This window comes from Phyllobates terribilis, unplaced genomic scaffold, assembly GCF_046119375.1.
Source record: "Phyllobates terribilis strain yellow unplaced genomic scaffold, ASM4611937v1 Scaffold_11__3_contigs__length_659146591, whole genome shotgun sequence".
In the NCBI taxonomy this organism is placed as follows: Eukaryota; Metazoa; Chordata; class Amphibia; order Anura; family Dendrobatidae; genus Phyllobates; species Phyllobates terribilis.
This window is the reverse complement of record NW_027362771.1, coordinates 622,020,937-622,043,060: the sequence shown is the minus strand read 5'-3', so window position 1 is coordinate 622,043,060 and position 22,124 is coordinate 622,020,937. Positions and strand designations below refer to the sequence as shown.

The following is a 22,124-nucleotide window of genomic DNA, read 5'->3' as shown; positions in this document are numbered from 1 at the left end:
TAACGTAAAATCTGAAGAGCTACATATTTATACACAATAGGATACAGAAATAATGCAATAGATGAGACAGGTGACGGAAAGCAGAGCTAAGGATAGTTTCCATTGTTTTTTTGGAAGGTTTTCCCATGGGTTTGTGAAGTCTTTTTTACTATCTTTTGTCCATTTTCATTGACTGGACATGTTACTTCTTTTAAACCCTTTTTTAGAAACCAAAAATGCTTATAAAGGGACCCAAAGCCTGCACATATGCACATCAACTCATTTTGCAAATAATTGCTAATTTTCAATCTTTTGAATGGCTTTTGATATGTTTTTCAGGCTGGTTCCACAGTGGAATCTGCCAGAAAAAAAACTTTGTTTGCACATAGCAAAACTTCACAAAACTTGGAAATTCTGCTCAGTTTCCTCTGCAAGAAGACTCCGTGTATATGTAGCTTTAGTGTATGTTAACAATGATTCTTTTTGCTGAGTTTTACGTGAGGAGTCTCCAAACTTTTGAGCTTTCAGTTATTAAGTAGGATTCTGGAAAGTTTCTGCTCCAAGAACTCAACAAAAAGGCTTATACCCTAAGGGTATAAGTACATTGTATAATTTAGATGACAGTGCAGCCAGCGAGTTTCCCAAGGAGAAGCCACTTCAGGAAAATACTGGTGGCCATTTTTAGTGACTTTGATTGTAGGTTTATCATCATTCTTTTGGGTGACTCCACCAGCAAGGGATTTTAAATGTAATTTTTACATTGCTGTGCATTATGTTCACTTCCTTGGGTGCTTTTGCATTGCTTTTTCAAGTGAATTCCATGCATAATGCACCTGAAATAGGCGCTGTGTGCACATCCCCAAAGAGTGGTGAAAACAGCGTCTTTTTCTATCACAAAAAGTGCACTTGCACAGACTTCTTTTAACCACTTCATGGTTCTAACACCGTCATGCAGCTTAAATAAGTAACATGTTCATTCTCCTAGCAGACGCCACCTAATAGTTATAATTTTAACCATAAAAAAAAGATGCTGGCAAAGGAGCCGCAGAAAAAATAAAGGCAAAATCACCAGCGAAGCAGCTTCAAAAAAGAAGCCTGCCAGCTTTCAACCTTAAGCAGCTTTGCCTAGAAAACCTCAGCGGCTCTGCCATCATCTTAGACATGTGTATTTATTCTTTCTTTTTATTCAGAAAAAAATATGCATTGTTTACATACCGTAAGAAAGCAGGAGGTAAGGTCTGGTAAGATTAGGTATGTGCTGCTGAGATGGTCTTTATTTTGACTGGATTTTAGGTCAGGGATTTAGGAGCGACCAAAAGAGCCTGGTGGGAAAGGTCGCTCCCATACTCCGGTCCGGGTCTTACAGGCCTAATAACAGGCAGCTGGGTTAGCTCAGCAGTGTGTATTGTGTTGTAGCTGGAGAAAGACTGCTTATGGTTGACAATTCTATGCTAGAGCCTGAGAAGTGTCTGTAATAACAAATTATTGAAACCATTTGATTTACATTTCCCTAATCCAGAGAAAGGACCGTTTTCTTATTTATTTGTGCTGAAAAAGGCTGTTTTCATATTTTGGAGCTGAAAAGTTTTCTAAGAGCAATACATTTTATTCTGTTTTGATATAAAAGCCCTGTGCCTGCGGATATCCAAGCGGCTACCAGAGAGCTGAAACTCCTACATTACCCTAAGACTAAATTCAGCTGTTTTTTTCCTGAAGCTGCTTCCACAGTGGAATTACAGTCATTCTTTTACTCTACGCTGAAGTAGAAGAAGCCGCAAGAAGTAACAAAGACTGAACATATGCACAGCAGCTCGTATTTTCATAGACATGCATATGTTCAATCTTTTGAACTTTTTTGACAGGTTTTAAGGCTTATTTCGCAGTGGAAACCACCTGAATATGACATTGTGTGCACATAGCCACTTTCTGGAGACTGAGTAGAAACTCTTCAAATCCTCTTCCAGATCTCAAAAACATTGAGTTTCCGCTCAGTAGGTATGTGCACATGTTGTATTTTTCAGGCAGATTCCTCTCAGAAGACCACAAAAGTACACCATAAAATGAACATATTGAACAGCCATGTCAAACGACATTGATGACCACATGCTCCGTCTTAGGTCTCTTCTTTTAACTACTTCAGGATTCGAAATCCATGATGTGGTTAAAAGAAGTGACATGCCCATTCTTCACTTGGCTTCAGCTAAAAGACACCTACTCCTAATGTTGACATTGAGTTCTTTGTCACAAACATGACAAAGAACTCAATGTCAACATAGCATAAATGTGAATCACCTTTGACATCCATACAATCATTCAGATCTTTTAATTATCATTATTTGTATTTCAACTCACATTTTTACTCCCCAGATTCCACGCAATCAGATTTGAGTTCAGGGTCAGATCCTGAGGAGGTGGGGCTTTATTATTATAGGTGCCAATCTTCACTTGTGTCAGGGTCCCATCTACCTTCAGCTGCCAGTTAGCAATGGAGTAAAGTCCAGGAGGATCCCCATTCTCATCAAAATATTTTTCATTCTCCACATTAATGTTAACCTTAACCCTCCGTAAATAGTACATGAGCTAGATTGGGAAAGATAATTTGATTAAAATAAAGTTTCAATAAAGTCATTCTAAAATAAGAAGTCACCATTAAAGCAATTTTGTAAGGAGTAATGGTCTAAAATTATTCCAAGCCTATGTGAAGGACTAATTAGCAATTATTGGAACTTTTTAGATGTAGTTATTGATGCAGAAAGGGGTCACACGAGATACTGAATGCCAAGATACACATGTGCTTGCTACTCACATACATGTGACATTACCTCCATAAAAAAATGTACGAGTCTAAACTTTTTTGATTCTCTGTTTGATTTTGGTTCCCTTTATCTACTTTTAGAATTTTTAGAGCTTTCAAGCAGCTCTGTAAATGTCAAAGATGGAAGTAACAAAAAAGAACAAATAAATCAAAATCTTTTATAATCCATTTTATGGCAAGTTTGACTCATGTGATGCATTTACATCTCAGCTTTGCAATAGAAATGCTTCAGCTGCTGCAACAACCACAACTTTTATAGCCTTAACAATGATACACTGCATATTATTAAAATTCTACCTATATCTATAGGCACAGTAACTTTTTTGAACCCAGCATATATGTATATTTACCTGCCATGGTTTGAAGTTCCAAATGTTCGCACAAGTGCTTTGAGAAAATGGCCCCTGACCTGTTTTGCAGGCTTTCAGATCATATAAAGCTTTGAATAAGACATGGACAGTAAACAACATACTATAACTTGATTGAAGGCTTGAGATATAGATGGTATTGTTCTTTATATCTTCTATCCGTTCTGATCCAGTACAAACCTTCACCAGGTTCCCTAAATAAACAGTTTGGTTCTCAGGAAGAAATTGGCAGTTAAACACCATCTCCCACATCATCTTGGTCCACTTTGATGTTGGAGACGTAGATGGATGGATCTTGTCCAGGAATTGGCTTAAACCTGGGACAGTGTAATCAAAGTTGGCTAAACTAAGACTACCACATAACAATTGGAAATATTTACTTATGGACAATAACAGCGACCTGGCCCAACCGATGTTTCCAATAAAAATCTTCCCTTTGACATTTTGCTCCAACATCTCATTCAAAATCGGAATAAATTCAACTTCATTAGCAAAAACAACTACAACCGTAGCGGTGGATTCTTTTATGACCTTCGCTATATGTGGAGCATTGCGATCAGGTTGGCCAATTTTAATATATTCCATAAAGGCCACACATGCTCCAGCCTTGATTATTTCTGCTTTTATTGGCTGAATTCCTTGTAGGCCATAATCATTATCAAGAGCCAGAAGACCAATCCAAGTCCAACTAAATCTAAGAATAAGCTGAGCCATGCCTTTAGACTGGACAATGTCACTCGAGATGGTCCTGATGAAGGATGGAAACATTTTTCTGTTACTTAAGAGCGAAACACTGGAAAATGGACTGATCTGGAAATTAGAAAAAGCAATATATAATATATTGAGTGAGATTTTTTTTTTTTTAAATATGTCACCAAATTCTAAATTGATCACAGAGTGTTCTATTGAGATGTTTTTTTTGACGGTGCTAATGTGCAATAATTAAATTTATTTGCAGCAATGCAGAAAAAAAAACTATCACAAAGTTTCCATAGAATCTGTCCATGAAACTCGTGAAGATGCTGTAATAGAAAGACCAACCCCAAACCTCGATTAATCATTTAATTATCCTGCTTTACCATTCCACTTTGCAGCATTTATTTTGTAGACATTGTAATTGAAACTATCTAGTTAAATCACACTTTTTAAGTGTTTTTTTCCCTATATAGAAAAAGAATTTATAAAAAGACACACCAAGAGCACACCACAAGAAAAGTAAAGTTGATCAGCACATCCAAAAAATAGACAAAGTCTTCAAACTTTAATCCATAAGCATCAAACTATTAAAAACTACATTGTGGTGATATTAAAATAACTCTGACGTGTTTCTGGCGCTTTTTTTGAGCCCTTAGTCATTCTCCATATGGATTTTAATTGTTTGATACTTATGGAATAAAATGTGAACATTTTTGTCTATTTTTTTTGGATGTGCCCATCAACTTTCCTTTTTTTTTAACTAATATCCTGAAGGCCAGCAGTATTGAAATGGCACCCATTGCATACGAAAGGAAAAATTTGGTCAGTCACTGCACGGTGAGTGATTTATTCACTCTTTTTTTAAAGATCATACTGTAATTGAAAAACACCAACGAGACAAAAAATGTCAACAAATGTTCATATTGTGATTCATAGTTGTCTATCAACTTACATATACCATCTAGAAGCAGTGTGCGGAAGAACTTGTGTGCCTCTCCTGCCATTTCTTTCCTGAACATTTGCATATTAAATATGCATATATACATTTTAACATACATTACACATTTGTCAAAAAATTACATGAATATGTTTTCTAACAACAAAAATTACTCTTCTAAAAAATATGCATAAACATACTCTAAAGCCATGGCCCCATGATCAATGTTTGGTCAGTATTTTTTCTCAGGAGTGGAAGCCAAAACCAGATGAGGAACAATCAGAGACAAGGTATAATAGGAACAAGTCACCAATTCTGCATTTATCACCCTCTCCTGGTTTTGTCTCCCACTCCTGAGAAAAAATACTGACCGAACACTGATAGTGGGGCCATGGCCTAAGAGGGATCGGAAAACTTGTTGATTAACTTGTTCAGATGGCCAGAAGAAAGTTTTTTACCTTCTCACAGTTATCGCCTTAACAGCCATAACTTTTTTTTTATTTTTATGAAAACGTTTTATTTGCAGTTCCTTATTAACCTATAAGGAATAGGCATATTGAGATATAGTATATATCAACACTGTATATTCCAGCAAGTGTCTAAAAATTGTGGTGACTGGCCATGTAAAGGAATGGGATCCACCAACACCAGTGTCTTTTTTAGTTGGATATGCATCATCGGACTCACATTGAGTTTAAATATATAGTGGAGCAGAGAGCAACGGGTCTGTGCACCAAAAAATCTATACAAGCCACCAGCCTGAAGCTAGAAGATGACTTTAATCTGCCCGTTGTGGTTGGTGCATGATGTCACTGCAATACAATACCCCGCCAGTCTTTTACAGCCATGGAAGAAGATGCTGCTCATCATGGGAGTGGAGACAAGAAAAAGAACATTTTTTAAAAAATTCTGTTTGTGAAGAGCACTAGGAGGGGGGAGGGGCATTATTACAGGATCGAAAAAAGGATCTGATCAAGATGGAAGACACAACAGGATAGTGACCAGGACAGAGTACAACATTAGAAGATAAAGGCCAGTACAGAGGACATTATTACAGGATGCATGGGACATTACAGAGGACAAATTCAATTACCTAATGTCTATTAAAAATCATATTGGCAACATGGGAACTCACTGGAAGCGAGTAAACGACAACTATTTCAGGTGTATACGCATCTACTGGTCTGAACCATTCAGGCAGCCCATTGTAATATTGACTGGTAAATGAAAGGATGTAAAGAATTTTAGAATATTTCCTTTTTTACTCCAAATTATAATGTAAAATTAGAAAACCTAACCACTCCTTAACAATTGGATTGACAAGTCCTCGAAAAGATCATATTGGATTTACAACATAACAATGACAACCTGTCAACCTCGATTAACCAATTCAGTAAGGAGCTCTCCTCTTTTAAATTACAACTGGCTAACTCGAAAGAATAATCTGAAAATTAGAGGAATACCAGAATCAGTGGCATCTTCAGATGTAAATCGCTATATCATAAACATGATCACTCACATCTTCTTCCGGATCTACCAATGGATAAAATAGTGTTAGTCGCTTACAGAATTCCAAAGACGAATTTTATTCCTAGAGAAATTCCAAGAGATACAATAGTAATTTTCCAATCTTTTATTTTAAGGAATAAACGACTGGCACTTAACACGGAACTCAAAAAAATCTCCTTACTCCATATAATTCCATTTGCCTCTTCAAAAGTCTAGCTAGGAAAACCTTCAGAAACACTACCAAGGAACTTATCTAAGAAGGAATCAAATACCAATGGTCCCATTCAGCAACCCTACAGATATTTCACGATTACAAAATTCTTTCAGCATCCTTCCCGGATGAAGGACACCTACTACTACAATGTCTCAACATTTACTCTTATTCAAAAGATTAACTATTTTCTCTACTCATTTGAATTACAAATACAGAATTACAATCTCCTCAACAGACCAATTTATATGGTTCCCATTCATTCTTAGAATGGAAACATTACTGGATTATAAATATAACCTTTGATCACTGCCAAGATCCACTTCAAGTTATTCTGCATGGACCCTCAAAGCTAAACTCTTTCCCCCTCCTGGGTCGTATTGTCCGTCGTGACCCTGGCAAAGGTACAGATGGTTACAAGTCAAGTGAACTCTTCTTCAGTATGATGTATGCTATATTTTATTAACATGTTTTTCTTTTCCCTAATATAGATTATTTCATTTTAGCTACCATAGTATTGTTCAACTGTTACTCAATTGCTGGTATTATAATTGTATGCTTCTCTTCCCGCTACCTGTCTGGATGTGTGTCTTTCCCTATCTGCGATCCCCTTTCTCACCCTAATAAAGTTTATCTTTTTCTTCCTTACCTACCCTTTACCTTGCCCCCACCCCCTCATGTTTAATATATAAAACATTTGTTCTTATAATATCCCCTTCCTTTAAAAAAAAAAACAATTTGACAAAATCTATAAAACCTTACCACACTTATAGTACAGAAGTGTGGTAAAATTACGTAGAAAAAAATATAGTTTGTCTTTAATAAAGACATCATTCAGCTATGTAAAAATAATAATAATAAAATATTTGACTGTTGTAGCTCTGAAAGTGGGAAGCAGTTAAAAAGAATAAATAGTTTTATTAGATTTATAAATATTTCACCCAAATTTCACGTGTAATTTTTGTACATTTTTTAAAGGCAATAAAGGAAAATATAAGTAGGTCAACTTAAAAAACATGCATGCAAATAAAAACAAAAACCATGACAAGAATTACTATAAAGAATTTACGATGGATGAAAGAAATTGTAGCAATAAGTTGTCTGTTAGAATTGTATTGCCCAAGGGTCCATGGCGACTTGATGGTTGGATGATCTGTAGGAAGATCGCTCTTGTGCAAGCCTAGATAGGTGTCATGGGTGTGTAAGTAGTGACAGACAGTCTCCCTGCAGTTGGTTGCAGGAGATCTCTATGTTTGGTATTACAGACACCTTCTTAGAGGCTGTCTCTAGGACCCAGTGGCTACCTTCCTTTGGATAATTAGCACTTTGGCCTGGGAGTATGAATACCTGCTGTGTTCCAGAGGGAGGAGTCGGTGATATTTATTACTCCTTGTGAAAGCTTGAGCAAGAGCAGTACTTCTTCCTCTCTGGTATTGAGGACGTGTGCACAGTTGTCTGGAGTCAACTAAAGAGAAGCAATTCCCCTTTGTTTGTCCCCCCTTGTGGTCTTTAGTGTCAGTGGGGATCGACGAGTGCTCATATCCTCCCTTCGCTAGCCTTAGCCAAATGCCCTGGAAAGACAGGGTGAGGAACGCTTGGGCGATTGGTGAAAAGCCAATATATGTGATGTTAGGGAAGACAAGGTGATAATCTATGAGCAAGGAGGTCTCCACTCCCCCCTTTCCCTAGAGTCTGGGCTTCCTTTCCCTCTTCCCTTTGTGTTGCACTAAGTCTTTCCCACACCTTGCATGACAATAGGTCCACCAGGTTCTTTTCTGATGTTATTTTGATTCTATCAAGCCATCGGATTGCTGGTCTTCCTCTACATCTTATTCCTTCTAATCTTCCGACCATGATGTCCTTCTCAAGAGATTGTTCTCCTCATACGATGTGTCCAAAGTAGGCAAGCCATAGCTTAGTAATCCTTGCTTCAAGTGACATGTCTGGCTTGATTTGTTCCAAAATTATTTTGTTAGTTCTTCTTGTCATTCATGGAATTGATAACATTCATCTCCAGCTCCACATTTCAAAGGTGTAGATTCTCCCACTGTCTTTTATCTTTATCGTCAAGGTTCCACATCCATATGTTACCGGAAAAAACACCAAAATATGTAAGAGCCGTAGTAGTATTGCTCAAAGAAAAAAATCAGAAGGAGCTTAAAAGCTGCACAGAGCATTGTGTCTCCATCATTTTTGAATTGGGAATTATTTTTAGATAATATCATGTGCATGTTTTCCTACATTTTAAAACCTTTCAAAGGCTTCTTACCTGTGGATATCTGAAGGTCCCCAAAACATGAGCCAAGATAATAGAATTGGCAGAAACGGTGGCCCCAATGACCGCAGGGAACATGGGTCTAGAATTACACTCATTGTTTGAGATTGTTGTACTAGAGTCAGTCAGGAACTGTAAAGCCCCTTGTAATTCATAGTGAGGAATATTACATGTTTCATACATTTGGAATCCTACTGTCATGTTTGACAGAATATTTGGGTCTCTGTTCATTTCATCAACTGTAAACAGAAATGTCTGGAACCGGTGATAATATTCAAGGTTGAATCTTCAAAAAAACAGAAAAAAAGCTAAATTAGTTCAGAGGTTTTTTTTTTAATCTGGGATTCCCATCTACTATTTGTTAAGTAAACTTTTAGATTGCTTCAGATTTAGTGGTTTGATTCCTGATACCACAGTTTATTGTGGTGTTATTGTCAGGGTCTGCTATGAAAGATGATACTAAGTGTGATACCTTCTATTAGATCCATCTAGTGCTAAGTTATTATAATCATACCGAGTGGAGCCACAATACGTGTCAGTGTCCTAACCCACCAAGGGTTCATTGTTACCAACAAATAGAAAAAACTCAGAACACTGTAGTGAATCTCTAAAAATATTTGTCCACCTAAAATAAAAAACATATTTATCAAAGACGTTAACAAATAACCTCTCAAAAAAGCCTTTCCAAGTGTCATAAGTGTCTAAGATGGAAATTCTAATCTCTTCAAAATTATAGTTTGACTAAGTTCTGAGTTGAACCTAAAATTAATATTATGATGGGGCATAATCATAAAGATAACTTAACCTTGAATATTTATCTTTTCAGAATTTTACATGGTCTACCATTAATTAGACTGACATATAATAGTTTTCAGCTGCACCAGAAGTTGCTTCTTAGGTTTCTGATGTCAGTCACAATTTCACTTTGCTTAAAACTGGGCCTATTGGCCTGTTAATAAGTGCCCAGAAGTAGAGATGAGAAAATTTATTCAAGTGAAAGAAGCTAGATTTTTGTAATTTTGCTTTGCATGGATTCAGCTATTTTGCTGACCCATACATGGATAGCAAAAAGTTAAATATAAACTTTTTAATTCTGATTACAAGTACTGCTCCAACTTTGCTCACTGCCAGCCTACTCATTCTCAGAACCATCTATTGTTATCCGTGCCTCATCTCTTGACGTTAAGAATGTTTTACTTGCAGTGACATTTGAGGCTTGATCGTTGTCAGAAGTCCCTACCTAATTAGAACAGGTCAGAGCTACAATAGAAGACAGAAAAGGCCCTGAGAACTGGACATAGGGGAGCGAGTAGCTCTGCTCACTATACAGTTCTCTTCTTTCCACTGCTGCATCTTTGACATGTTCACTGTAGGCTGGTACTTCTGGCCATGACCAGGCCTCTAAGGTTATTATTAGTGTTGAGCGAACATGCTCGACACTGCTCGGCACTCGCCCGAGCATTACGCTACTCGGGATGTTCGGCGAGCACCGAGCAATTCCGCGTTACTCGGGCGGGAGCTCGGGTCTCCGCCCTGCATGTTTGACGCTCTTTACAGAGCCAATGAACATGCAGGGATTGCCAGCCAGTCACTGTAATGCTGCAGCTATGTTGGTTGTGGGCATTACATTGATTGGCTGACCACTCAGCGTCAACTCGAGTATTTAGTACCGGGCGCCGCCATCTTTGACACAGACGGCTGGGATCAGACAGTGTAGGGACAACGCTGCTGATTTAGGGAGAGATATATACTGCAAAATAGTTAGTGTAGGGTCTGTAAAGGCTGCCAGATCAAACAAACAGTCCTTCTCAGGACTAATATCCATCCCAGATATCAGGCAGGCAGGCAGGCTGTATAGGAGACGCAGAGGTTATAAAAGCAAATGGTGCATTACAGTCCTGTGTGCTCCTGTTGCTGAAATTGCTGGACTTAGCTCCAGGTCTCGGGGGACAGGAAAAATCATTTTTTTTTTCATCTAAATAGTCTTTTTTTTTTCCTCCTTCACACTGTACAAATACCCGTCTTATTAAACTTTTGGTGTCCCGTTCCCCCCCCCAAAAAAAAAAAGTTTGTCTGTGACAGTTCAGACACAAATATATCTGTTGAAAATAGTCTGGTGTAGGCCAGAGAAATAGAACTGTGGTTTTGCAGTTCCACGGGTCAAATATCTGTATTATCCTGCTTTTGTCATTTTTTACCGTAAAGAAAAACTGTAATAGTGTCTCCTGATTTTTCAGACACAAATATATCTGTTGAAAATAGGTTGGTGTAGGCCCGAGAAATAGAACTGTGGTTTTGCAGTTCCACGGGTCAAATCTCTGTATTATCCTGCTATTTGCATTTTTTGCCGTAAAGAAAAACAGTAATAGTGTCTCCTGATTGTTCAGACACCAATATATCTGTTTAAAATAGTCTGGTATACACCAGTAAATTATAACTGTGGTTTTGCCATCCCACAGTAAAAAATCTCTATTATCCAGCTTTTGTTATTTTTTCCGTAAAGAAAAACTGTAATACTGTATATTCTCCCTGATTGTTCAGATTATTTAAAAGAGTCGGGTGTTGGCCAGAGAAATAGAACTGTGGTTTTCCTCTTCCACGGTTCTAATTAACTTTTTATTACCCTTTTTCCATTGATAGTGCGAGTGTAAGCTATTTTACTTCCTTTACAACGGGCAAGGTGCGTGGCAAGGGATGGGGAACTGGACGTTCTGGTGATGGTGCGTGCAGAGGATGGGGCTGTGGACAAGGTGAAAATGTGCCACAACCAACAGCCACATCTTCTCGCTCCCACTTCTTGACCGAATTACTAGGGAAGCACAGAACAACACCAGTATTGCGAACTGATCAGTGTGAGCAGGTTATTAATTGAATAGCAGAAAATACTTCCAGTTACGTGGGCACAATCACCTCCGGTCTGTCTTCCACACGGTCAAATCTTAGTAGCCGTGAATCTCGTCCACATACTCATCCTCACCCTGATGCTCCTTCCTCCCACCATGCCGAGTGTAGTCAGACAGCAACTGATCCCACACTTGCACACTCTGAAGAGCTATTCACTGGTCCATTTCCAGATTGGTGCCCCTCGCCTGCTCCGCTTGAAGTGGTGGAAGAGGAGATCCCATGTAGCGATGCCAAATATTTGAACAGCCATGGCCACAGGAAGTCGACGCTGGCAATTTGTCACAAGAGGTGGACGATGACGAGACACAATTGCCAGGAAGTGAGGAGGAGGATCGGGGTGCACAAGTGGAAGAGGAGGAGGTGGTGCATGATCTAGTTACTGTCCCAACGTGGCAGAGCGAGGCCAGCAGCACACAGGGTTATGGAGGCAGAGTACCCCAAAAGGCAGGAAGAAGCAGTGTGGTGGCCGCACACCGAAGGCAGGCAACAGTTCCCCATAACACCAACATGAGGGACGCTGCCAGTACAACCTGTAGGTCTTCCAGAGTCTGGAATTTTTTTAAAGACTCTGCTTATAACCCCAAAAAGGCCATTTGTACCACCTGCCATGCCAGCATCAGCAGGGGTGACAAAACTACCAGCCTGACCACCACCAGCATGATCACGCACATGGCAGCAAAGCACCCGACTTTGTGGGGCGAACCCCAGGGTCCACGACCAGAGTCAGCGGGTGTCACCACTGCTTCTTCCGCTGTTGTGCGTGCAATAGAACCCCCTGTTGTGTGTGCAAGGCAATCCCCTGTCCATACTGCATGCAAAGATGCCCCCTCCTCTCAGTTTTAACTTGTTATGGCAGTTTCTCAAGAAACAGCATCAACGTCCACGTCCACGTCCCACCGCAGCATTCAATTGTCAATATCCCAGACATTTGAATGAAAGAGGAAATTTGCAGCTAACGCCCCACAGGCCACAGTCCTAAATTCGCACATTTCACTACTGCTTGCATTGGAAATGCTGCCTTTTAGGCTGGTGGAGATGGAATCCTTCCACAACCTTATGGCGGTGGCCATCCCTCGGTACTTGGTCCCCAGCTGACACTATTTTGCCCGGTGTGCCATCCCCACACTACACAAGCACGTGTCCCAAAACATCTGCCGTGCCTTCAACAATGCAGTTACTGGGAGAGTCCATCTGACAACGGACACGTGGACAAGTGCTTGTGGCCAGGGACGGTACATCTCCCTGATGGCACACTGGGTAAACATAGTGGAAGCTGGGACCCAGTCGGACCTTGGGATGGAACACATCCTTCCCACACCGAGGATTGCAGGCCCTATGTCAGTGAGAGTTGCCCCCACAGTGTACAGCTCCTGCGCATCATCCTCCTCCTCCTCCTCATTTTCAGCCTCCATCTCAGATATCACCACATCAGTTAAAAGCTGGAAGCACTGCAGTACTGCCTCCGCCAAGGGGCAACAGGCTGTGCTTAAACTCATAAGCTTAGGTGAGAAACCTCACACTGCTTGTGAGTTGTGGATAGCTGTGAAAGAGCAGGCAGATCAGCGGCTGACACCGCTGAACCTACTTCCAGGCATGGTCATGTGTGACAATGGCCGTAACCTTGTGGCGTCTCTGAGGCGAGGCGAGAACACACTCGTACCATGCCTGGCTCATGTGCTTAACCTCGTGGTTCAGCGGTTTCTTAAATCGCACCCCGAGTTGCCAGATCTGCTCGTCAAAGTACGCCGACTGTCAGCTCATTTTCGCAAGTTGGCTGCAGCTTTCGCCGCCCTTGCTGTGCTGCAGCAGCGTTTTCAGCTTCCGGCACACTGACTGGTGTATGATGTCCCCACACGTTGGAACTCTACCCTCCACATGTCGCAAAGGATTTGTGAGCAGAAGAGATCAGTTGTGGACTACCAGCTGCAACAAGGCCGTCGATATTCAGGTCAGACTCCACACATAAGACCTCAGGAGTGGACCTGGATGTCTGACATATGTACCATCCTGACAAACTTTGAGGAGTCCACCAAGATGGTGAGGGGCGATGACGCCATCATTAGCGTCAGCATTCCACTCGTCTGTCTTTTGCAACACTCTCTGCTGAGAATTAAAGAGGAGGCATTGCAGCCAGAGTATGATGAGATAGATCAAGAAGCCATAGCGGTCGATTACACACAGCCCAGCCTCATCTCATCCCAACGTGCATTGGGGGATAATGAGGGAGAGGAGGAGGAGGAGGAAGAACAGGAGCTTGTATCATGTGCTGTTGACAGTAGTACCTGTACAACTGTCATACCGTCGGTTCAGCATGGGTGGCCTGAGGGTGGAGGAGGAGGAGGAGAGCATGGTCAGTTGTCATCTTGGTGGGGACACGGAAGTCTTGCCCGTTACCAGTCTGGCACGCATGGCTGACTTTATGTTACGCTGCCTTAACCGTGACCCTCGCGTTTTCAAAATGTTGGGTGACAGTCATTACTGGTTGGTGACACATTTAGACCCCCGCTACAAGGATAACTTTCCCTCTCTTATTCCTGAGGTGGAGAGGTCTACAAATATGGGGCAGTACCAGAAGGCCCTTGCTGCAGAACTGATAAAAAAAATTCCCATCTGAATACGCTAGCGGCAGAGGTCACAGTTCGTTGCCCAACCAAGGCGTAGATGCAAGAGAGACGCAACTCCAATCCAAGAGAGGCAGGGGAACACTGTCAACGTTCTGGGACAGTTTTCTCAGACCCTCCCATTGGACAGACCCTGAGGTGTACTCTCACAAGGAGTGGAAAGTTTCAAAAGATGGTGAGGGAGTACCTTGCCGACCGTACCAGCGTCCTCCGTGATTCCTCCGTGCCTTTTAATTATTGGGTATCCAAGCCGGACACTTGGAATGAACTCGCTCTGTACGCATTGGAGGTCCTGGCCTGCCCTGTCGCTAGGGTGTTATAGGAGCTTGGTTTTAGTGCCGCTAGGGGAATTATAACTGATAAGCGCACTCGCCTGTCAACTGACAATGCTGACAAGCTGACCCTTATCAAAATGAACAAGGGCTGGATTGGGCCAGACTTCTCATCACCACCAACTGTCAGCAGAGTAACATGAAGTCAAATCAACTGTGTTATTTCGGGAGGTGTATTCACATGCACCGCTTCACACCCACACATGGGTATACGCTTCCTCATTTCGGCTGTTTTCTTATCCACAGCCTCCACCACCACTATATCACCAGGGTGACCGTGGTCTGTGTTGCCATTATTGAAAGCTCCTCCATCCTAATTTTTGGTAGCTTTTGCTTGAAAGGCATAGGCAAAGACTATGGGAGACCCACTCCCCAATAATGGGAATAATGTTTGAATTATGCTGTACTGCATGGCTCTTGTAAGGGGCATTGAAACCGTCTTGGTAAGCTACTGGGACCTCCACGTCTCTTCCGAGGGGCATTAAAACTGTAGCGTTGGCATCCCTGCCTCCTGCTAGGCAGGGACGCCGTTCCCCTCACCTCTCCGCTCCGTGCCCGGCGTCTTCCTCCCGCTCTGCTGGCAGCGCGCGCTGCTTCCCGGCCTCTGTGCTTAGGGCGCGCGCGCTCCCCCTCTCTTAAAGGGGCAGCGTGCGCCGTCCTAAGGAGTCCCCTCACCATATATAAGGCACCTCCTCCAAAATGGAGGTGCCCGAGCAATGTTGTTGCAAAGCCTTTCAACTCTGCTTCACCCCTCAGGTCCCGTTACCAGTTACCTGCCAGTCACCTGCCAGATTCCTGCTTGATACCTGCCTGATACCTGCCTGATATCTGCTTACCTGCTTGCTATCCTGTGGTCCGACAGTCTGCCTACCAGCACCTGCCAGTCTGTCTATGGATCATTCCGCTTGCAGACCAGGAAGTACCTGCCAGATACCTGCCTGATACCTGCCTGCCTGTCCAGAGACTCTTACTCACTCACCTGGGAGAGCTCACCTGCTACCTACCTGCTAGCCTACCTGGAGGCTTAGCCGTCTCTTGCTGTGACCACCTGCCTGTCCAGAGACTCTTGCCCGCTCACCTGGGAGCACTCACCTGCTACCTGCCTGCTAGCCTACCTGGAGGCTCTGCCGTCACTTGCTGTGACCACCTGCCTGTCCAGAGACTCTTGCCCGCTCACCTGGGAGAGCTCACCTGCTACCAGCCTGCTAGCCTACCTGGAGGCTCTGTCGTCACTTGCCGTGACCACCTGCCTGTCCAGAGACTCTTGCCCGCTCACCTGGGAGCGCTCACCTGCTACCTGCCTGCTAGCCTATCTAGAGACTCTTTCCCTGCTGTCACTTGCCGTGACCACCTGCCCGTCTAGAGACTCTTACCCTGCTGTCACTTGCTGTGACCATCCGCCTGTCAAGAGACTGTCCCCGTCACTTGCAGTGACTTCTTGCCCTTCTACCCAGAGACTGTCCCTGTCACTTGCCGTGACTACCTGCCCGCCTTCCCTGGGAGCCACCCGCTTCCTTACAAGGACTGCCCTTTGTATAGTTGCTCATAGGTTCCACCTCCCAGACCCGTTACAGTTTGCTCGGGCCATGGAACCCGGTGGCACCCAAGTTCCCTCGCTCTCGGACCTATGCCATGAACTGTCCCGTCAGAGGTCCCAACAGGAGTCCATCCTGAGTCACCTGCGTAGTGGTAACTCCCGCCTTGAAACACTGACTACATCTTCGGGACCGGCTTCCAGTCGCACGACTCCTACCCCGGCAGCGTTGCTGCCCATCAATTCCGTGGCATCTCTTCCCGGTCCCCGCCTCACCGCCCCGCCTCATTTAGGCGGAGATCCCGGTCAGGCACGGGGCTTCATTAACCTGTGCACTCTGCACTTCGATCTGTTGGCACATCAGTTTTCCACCGACCGAGCCAAAGTAGCCTTCATCATGTCCCATCTCATGGGGGAGGCGCTGGCTTGGCTAAATCCTCTATGGGAGAGAGGATACCCCCTGGTGTCCAATCTGCCAGCCTTTCTCTCGGCTTTCCTGAAAGTCTTCGACGAACCAGGACGGAGGACCTCATCCGCCTCATCTTTGCTACGCCTCCGCCAAGGAAGTCTCACCGTGGGCCAATATGCCATACGGTTCCGTACCCTTGCTTCGGAGCTTGCCTGGGATAACGACGCCCTGGTGTCCGTCTTCTGGGAGGGTCTGTCCGGCCGTATTAAAGATGAACTCGCCGGTCGGGACATTCCTACCACTCTCGACGACTTAATTACACTTGCCACCCGGATTGACATCCGGTTCCAGGAGCGCACCAAAGAGGTCACCCGTGAGAGGAGGTTTCCACGCCTTGCCCCTACCTTCCAGAAACCCGTCACTTCCTCCGTTACTCCTCCGGCGCACTCACCCGAGCCTATGCAGGTCGACCAGACCAAGATGGTCAAGACCCGTCAAGAATTACGCCGTGCCGAGGGGAGCTGCTTCTACTGTGGCAGTAAGGAGCACCAGATCCGTTCCTGCCCGGAGAGGTCGGGAAACGCCTGTGTCTAGGATCGCTCAGAGAGGTCACCCTATGCAGAAATAAACCCTCTCCATCTCTAATGCTGTCGGTCACTATCATCTGCGGGGAGAACCGTTATTTTGAACAGGCTCAACTTGACTCTGGAGCTGCTGGAAATCTCATTTCTCAGTCCCTGGTAGAGAAATACCGCATTCCCACCAAACCTCTGGCTGTACCCTTATCTGTCGCCGCCGTGGATGGGGGCCTCTTACCACATCCCATCCAACTCATCACCGAATCCATAACTCTGCAGGTGGGAATGCTGCACTCTGAGAGCATCTTCTTCCATGTTCTGCCTGGACTCTCTCACGCCCTCTTGCTAGGCCTACCTTGGCTCCAGAGACACGCACCCGTGCTTGATTGGCAGACCGGAGAAGTTCTTCGCTGGGGACAGGACTGCAATAAGACTTGTTTAGTTCCCATTTATCCTGCTAGTCCTTCTCCGACCCCAGCCAATCTACCCGGCCTACCGGTTCCCTATTGGTCTTTTGCGGACGTCTTTAATAAAAGAGAAGCAGAGACATAACCCCCTCATAGACCATACGACTGCCCAATTGACCTGATGCCTGGCGCTACTCCTCCCCGTGGGCGTATTTACCCTTTGTCCACTGCTGAGACCCGGTCCATGTCTGAATATATTGAGGAGAATCTGGCCCGGGGATTTATCCGGAAATCTACCTCCCCGGCGGGAGCAGGCTTCTTCTTCGTCAAAATGAAGGACGGCTCACTCCGTCCCTGTATAGACTATAGAGGCCTTAACCAGATCACAGTGAAGAATAAATACCCCCTTCCGCTCATTCCTGAATTATTTGACCGTCTGAGGGGGGCTAGAATCTTCACCAAGCTGGACCTCCATGGGGCGTATAATCTGGTCCGTATCCGTCAGGGGGATGAATGGAAGACGGCATTCAACACCCGGGACGGCCACTATGAATATCTTGTAATGCCCTTCGGTCTCTGTAACGCTCCCGTCGTCTTTCAAGAGTTGGTCAATGACATCTTCCGTGACCTTCTCTACTCCTGCGTGGTGGTGTACCTGGACGACATCTTGGTCTTCTCTCCGGATCTTCTCACTCACCGGAGGGACGTTCGTCAGGTCCTGCTCAGGCTCAGGCAGAACCACCTCTACGCTAAATATGAGAAGTGCCTCTTTGAGCAGACCTCGCTTCCATTTCTGGACTACATAATCTCTCAGACTGGCCTACAAATGGACCCTGAGAAACTGTCTTCCATCCAGAAGTGGCCCCGACCAGAGGGATTGAAGGCTATTCAGGGGTTTCTGGGCTTCGCCAACTACTACCGCCTCTTCATTCAGCACTTCTCTTCCCGGAGTGCCCCTATCTCGGCGCTCACCCGTAAGGGCGCTAATCCCAGAGAATGGCCGCCCGAAGCAGAGGAGGCCTTCCTTTCCTTAAAACGAGCTTTTTCCTCCGCCCCTGTGCTGCATCGTCCGGACGGCAACAAGCAATTCTTTCTAGAAGTCGACGCTTCCTCCTCCGGAGCCGGAGCAGTACTTGCCCAAAAGTTGTCTTCCGGAAGAATGGTAACTTGCGGCTTCTTCTCCAAACTCTTCTCCTCTTCTGAGCGCAATTATTCTTTAGGAGACCGAGAATTGTTGGCCAGTAAGCTCACACTGGAGGAGTGGCATTACCTGCTCGAGGGGGCTCTTCACCCGGTAATAATTTACACGGACCACAAGAACTTGGCTTACCTCCAGAGTGCCCAAAGACTTAACCCGCGCCAAGCCCGGTGGTCCTTGTTCTTTGCCCGCTTTAATTTCATTCTTCATTTTCACCCGGCTGACAAAAACATCAAAGCTGATGCCTTATCCCGATCCTTTTTGGTCTCTGATCTTGAGGAGGAGCCTAAACACATCATCGACCCCGCCAATGTAATGCAGGTGGCCCCCACGAATCTAAATCGTCTTCCACCCGGTAAGATGTTCGTAACTGTTCCTGATCGTGAGAAGGTTCTACACTGGGGATACTCGTCCAAGCTAGCTGGCCACGCAGGTCAGAAAAAGACCCTCCAGCTTATTACCCGGCATTATTGGTGGCCTACCCTGCACAAGGACGTAATAGACTTTGTTTCAGCCTGTGTGTCCTGAACCCGCAACAAGGTTCCGAGACATCTGCCAGCCGGCCGTCTTCTTCCTTTTCCTGTACCTGCTGCCCCGTGGCAGCATATAGCTATGGACTTTATAACGGACCTCCCTGTCTCTGCCGGTTGTACGGTCATATGTGTGGTCGCTGACCGCTTTTCCAAAATGGCTCACTTTATTCCCCTGCCAGGTCTCCCGTCTGCATCAGAGTTAGCTAAAGACATTATCCATCATGTCTTCCGTCTTCATGGTCTTACTCTCCACTAGAGATGAGCGTTGTTCTACTCGAACTGTTCGCCAATCTCAAATTCGAGCTGTTTTGGGCGGTGTTCGAGCCGGTCGGCGAACACGAACAATTTGAGAAAAATTCGGCTGTTCGAGGTTATGTTCGATAACTGTTCGTGCACCAAAATCATAACTGGATTTTTTCTCAGTAATGATGAAAATTAATGTTAATACGCAGTTTGAGTGTACAGCGGGGCGGGGGGAGGGGCAGGGGATGGATCTCTGCAGGAACAATGAAGATCTCCATTTTTTTTTCTCTTTCCCGCATTTGCAGTGGGGAGGTGCAATCTGTCAGCCTATCAGCAGCGCACACACGGAGCGAAGTGCTTTTTTTCACACAAGCAAGGGCATGTGTGATTGGCAGTGTATGTCACATGTCCTTGCCCTATAAGACCAAGCCATTTTCCCCGTCGCCACCATTTTCTCACTGCTGCAGCTGCGTGTTAGACGGCACCGCTGTTGCTGTGTGTGCTATACCTTGTTAATTTCAAGCCAATTTTCGCACAAATATACAGATAGCTTGGGAGTAGGGAATAGTTGTGATTGCAGTCCTTTTAAGGACTAGGTTACAGCATTTCCTACGACTTTTATCAGGGAGGTCTGTGCTCTTAAATAGATAGGTTGTGGGAGTAAAGACTAATTGTAATTGGAGTCCTTTTCAGGACTAGGTTACATGAGTTCCTATCAGTTTTTGCCAGGCAGGTCTGTGCCAGTGCTGTGCAAGTTTTTTTCACAGCATTTGGCTGAATCTAGCAAAGCTAATCCTTTTTGGCCTATTGCAGAGTGTGTTAGTCAGTGGAGTAGCCTATCTGTGTTGCAAGATATAACACCTGTGTATAGAATACCAATTTTTTTACTGCACCTAGTGAAGTAAAATCTTTTGGGCATAGCATCATTCTATTAGTCCATCTATACTGACCTCCATCAGGTTGCAAACTGAATATAATTTTTTTCTGCATCTAGCTCTGAAAAAATATTTGGGCTTCTAGCGGTGTGTGGGACTTGGTCTATTAGTCCATCTATACTGACCTCCATCAGGTTGCAAATTAAAAATAATTTTTTTCTGCATCTAGCTCTGAAAAAATATTTGGGCTTCTAGCGGTGTGTGGGACTTGGTCTATTAGTCCATCTATACTGACCTCCATCAGGTTGCAAATTAAAAATAATTTTTTTCTGCATCTAGCTCTGAAAAAATATTTGGGCTTCTAGCAGTGTGTGGGACTTGGTCTATTAGTCCATCTATACTGACCTCCATCAGGTTGCAAATTAAAAATAATTTTTTTCTGCATCTAGCTCTGAAAAAATATTTGGGCTTCTAGCGGTGTGTGGGACTTGGTCTATTAGTCCATCTATACTGACCTCCATCAGGTTGCAAATTAAAAATAATTTTTTTCTGCATCTAGCTCTGAAAAAATATTTGGGCTTCTAGCAGTGTGTGGGACTTGGTCTATTAGTCCATCTATACTGACCTCCATCAGGTTGCAAATTAAAAATAATTTTTTTCTGCATATTGCTCTGAAAAAATATTTGGGCTTCTAGCGGTGTGTGGGACTTGGTCTATTAGTCCATCTATACTGACCTCCATCAGGTTGCAAATTAAAAATAATTTTTTTCTGCATCTAGCTCTGAAAAAATATTTGGGCTTCTAGCAGTGTGTGGGACTTGGTCTATTAGTCCATCTATACTGACCTCCATCAGGTTGCAAATTAAAAATAATTTTTTTCTGCATCTAACCCAGCCAATAGTTTTGGCCTAATACCACAGTTTGGCCACTCAGCTCTGCTCGGTTACCATCCATTGTTTTTTTGTGCAAACAACTCCAGAGTTGTGAATTAGTTAACCACCAAAATGAGTGGAAAAAGGCCTGCTGCTGGTGGAAAGGGGAATAGGCATGTTGGGAAGGGGAAAAAAGGTTGTGTCCGTGGGGTAGGTGCAGAAGAAAGACCATCTTCCAGCCAAACTAAAATATCTACTTCTTTTAGCGGACAATGTGATAAGATCCCTTTCTTACGGCCACGCCAATCGCTACAAATTCCAGATGAGGCACAAAAACAGCAGGTGCTTCAACGGATATCAAGTGCTCCTTTAAGTGGGCTCTCCTCCACATCAACTTCAACATCACAAATACTCCAGTCCTCAAAGGTGTCACCCAAATCGCACTTGCTTCCTCACAGCTCCCAAATCTCCAGCTGCCCGTCTGAGTATGAGGTAGAACAGATGGTTGAGTCTGCAGAGCTGTTTACTCATACTATAGCCTGGGAATCAGAGGTCGACTCCAGCGCTTCTGTGAATCCAGACGAGGAAATGATCTGCACTGATGCCCAGAATCTTTATGAGTCGGATCCAGGACCAGACGCAGAAGGTTCTGACCATAATGTAGACCCTCATTCCCAAACTGTAACTCCTGTTGGTGGAGACAATGAGGAAGACGATGATAAGACTCAAATACCTGATTGGAGCGACAACTTTAGTATTTTGTCAGGGCAGGAACAGGTTGGCTCTGAGGACGACGAGTGTGATAACGCACAGGGTGATGATGATGAG

General features: G+C 44.0%; 1 protein-coding gene across 1 annotated transcript in view; it reads right to left on the bottom strand.

Moving 5' to 3' along the window:
• The window catches only part of LOC141167411 (extracellular calcium-sensing receptor-like), an 82,662-nt gene that overhangs the window by 18,534 nt on the left and 42,004 nt on the right, over positions 1–22,124 (bottom strand). Inside the window, exons 3-5 of the mRNA XM_073654817.1 lie at positions 8,785–9,076; positions 3,145–3,972; positions 2,332–2,559 (exon numbers count right to left, since the gene is read on the bottom strand). Of these exons, the coding sequence (XP_073510918.1) occupies positions 2,332–2,559; positions 3,145–3,972; positions 8,785–9,076 (1,348 nt within the window). The remainder of the gene's footprint in view (positions 1–2,331; positions 2,560–3,144; positions 3,973–8,784; positions 9,077–22,124) is intronic.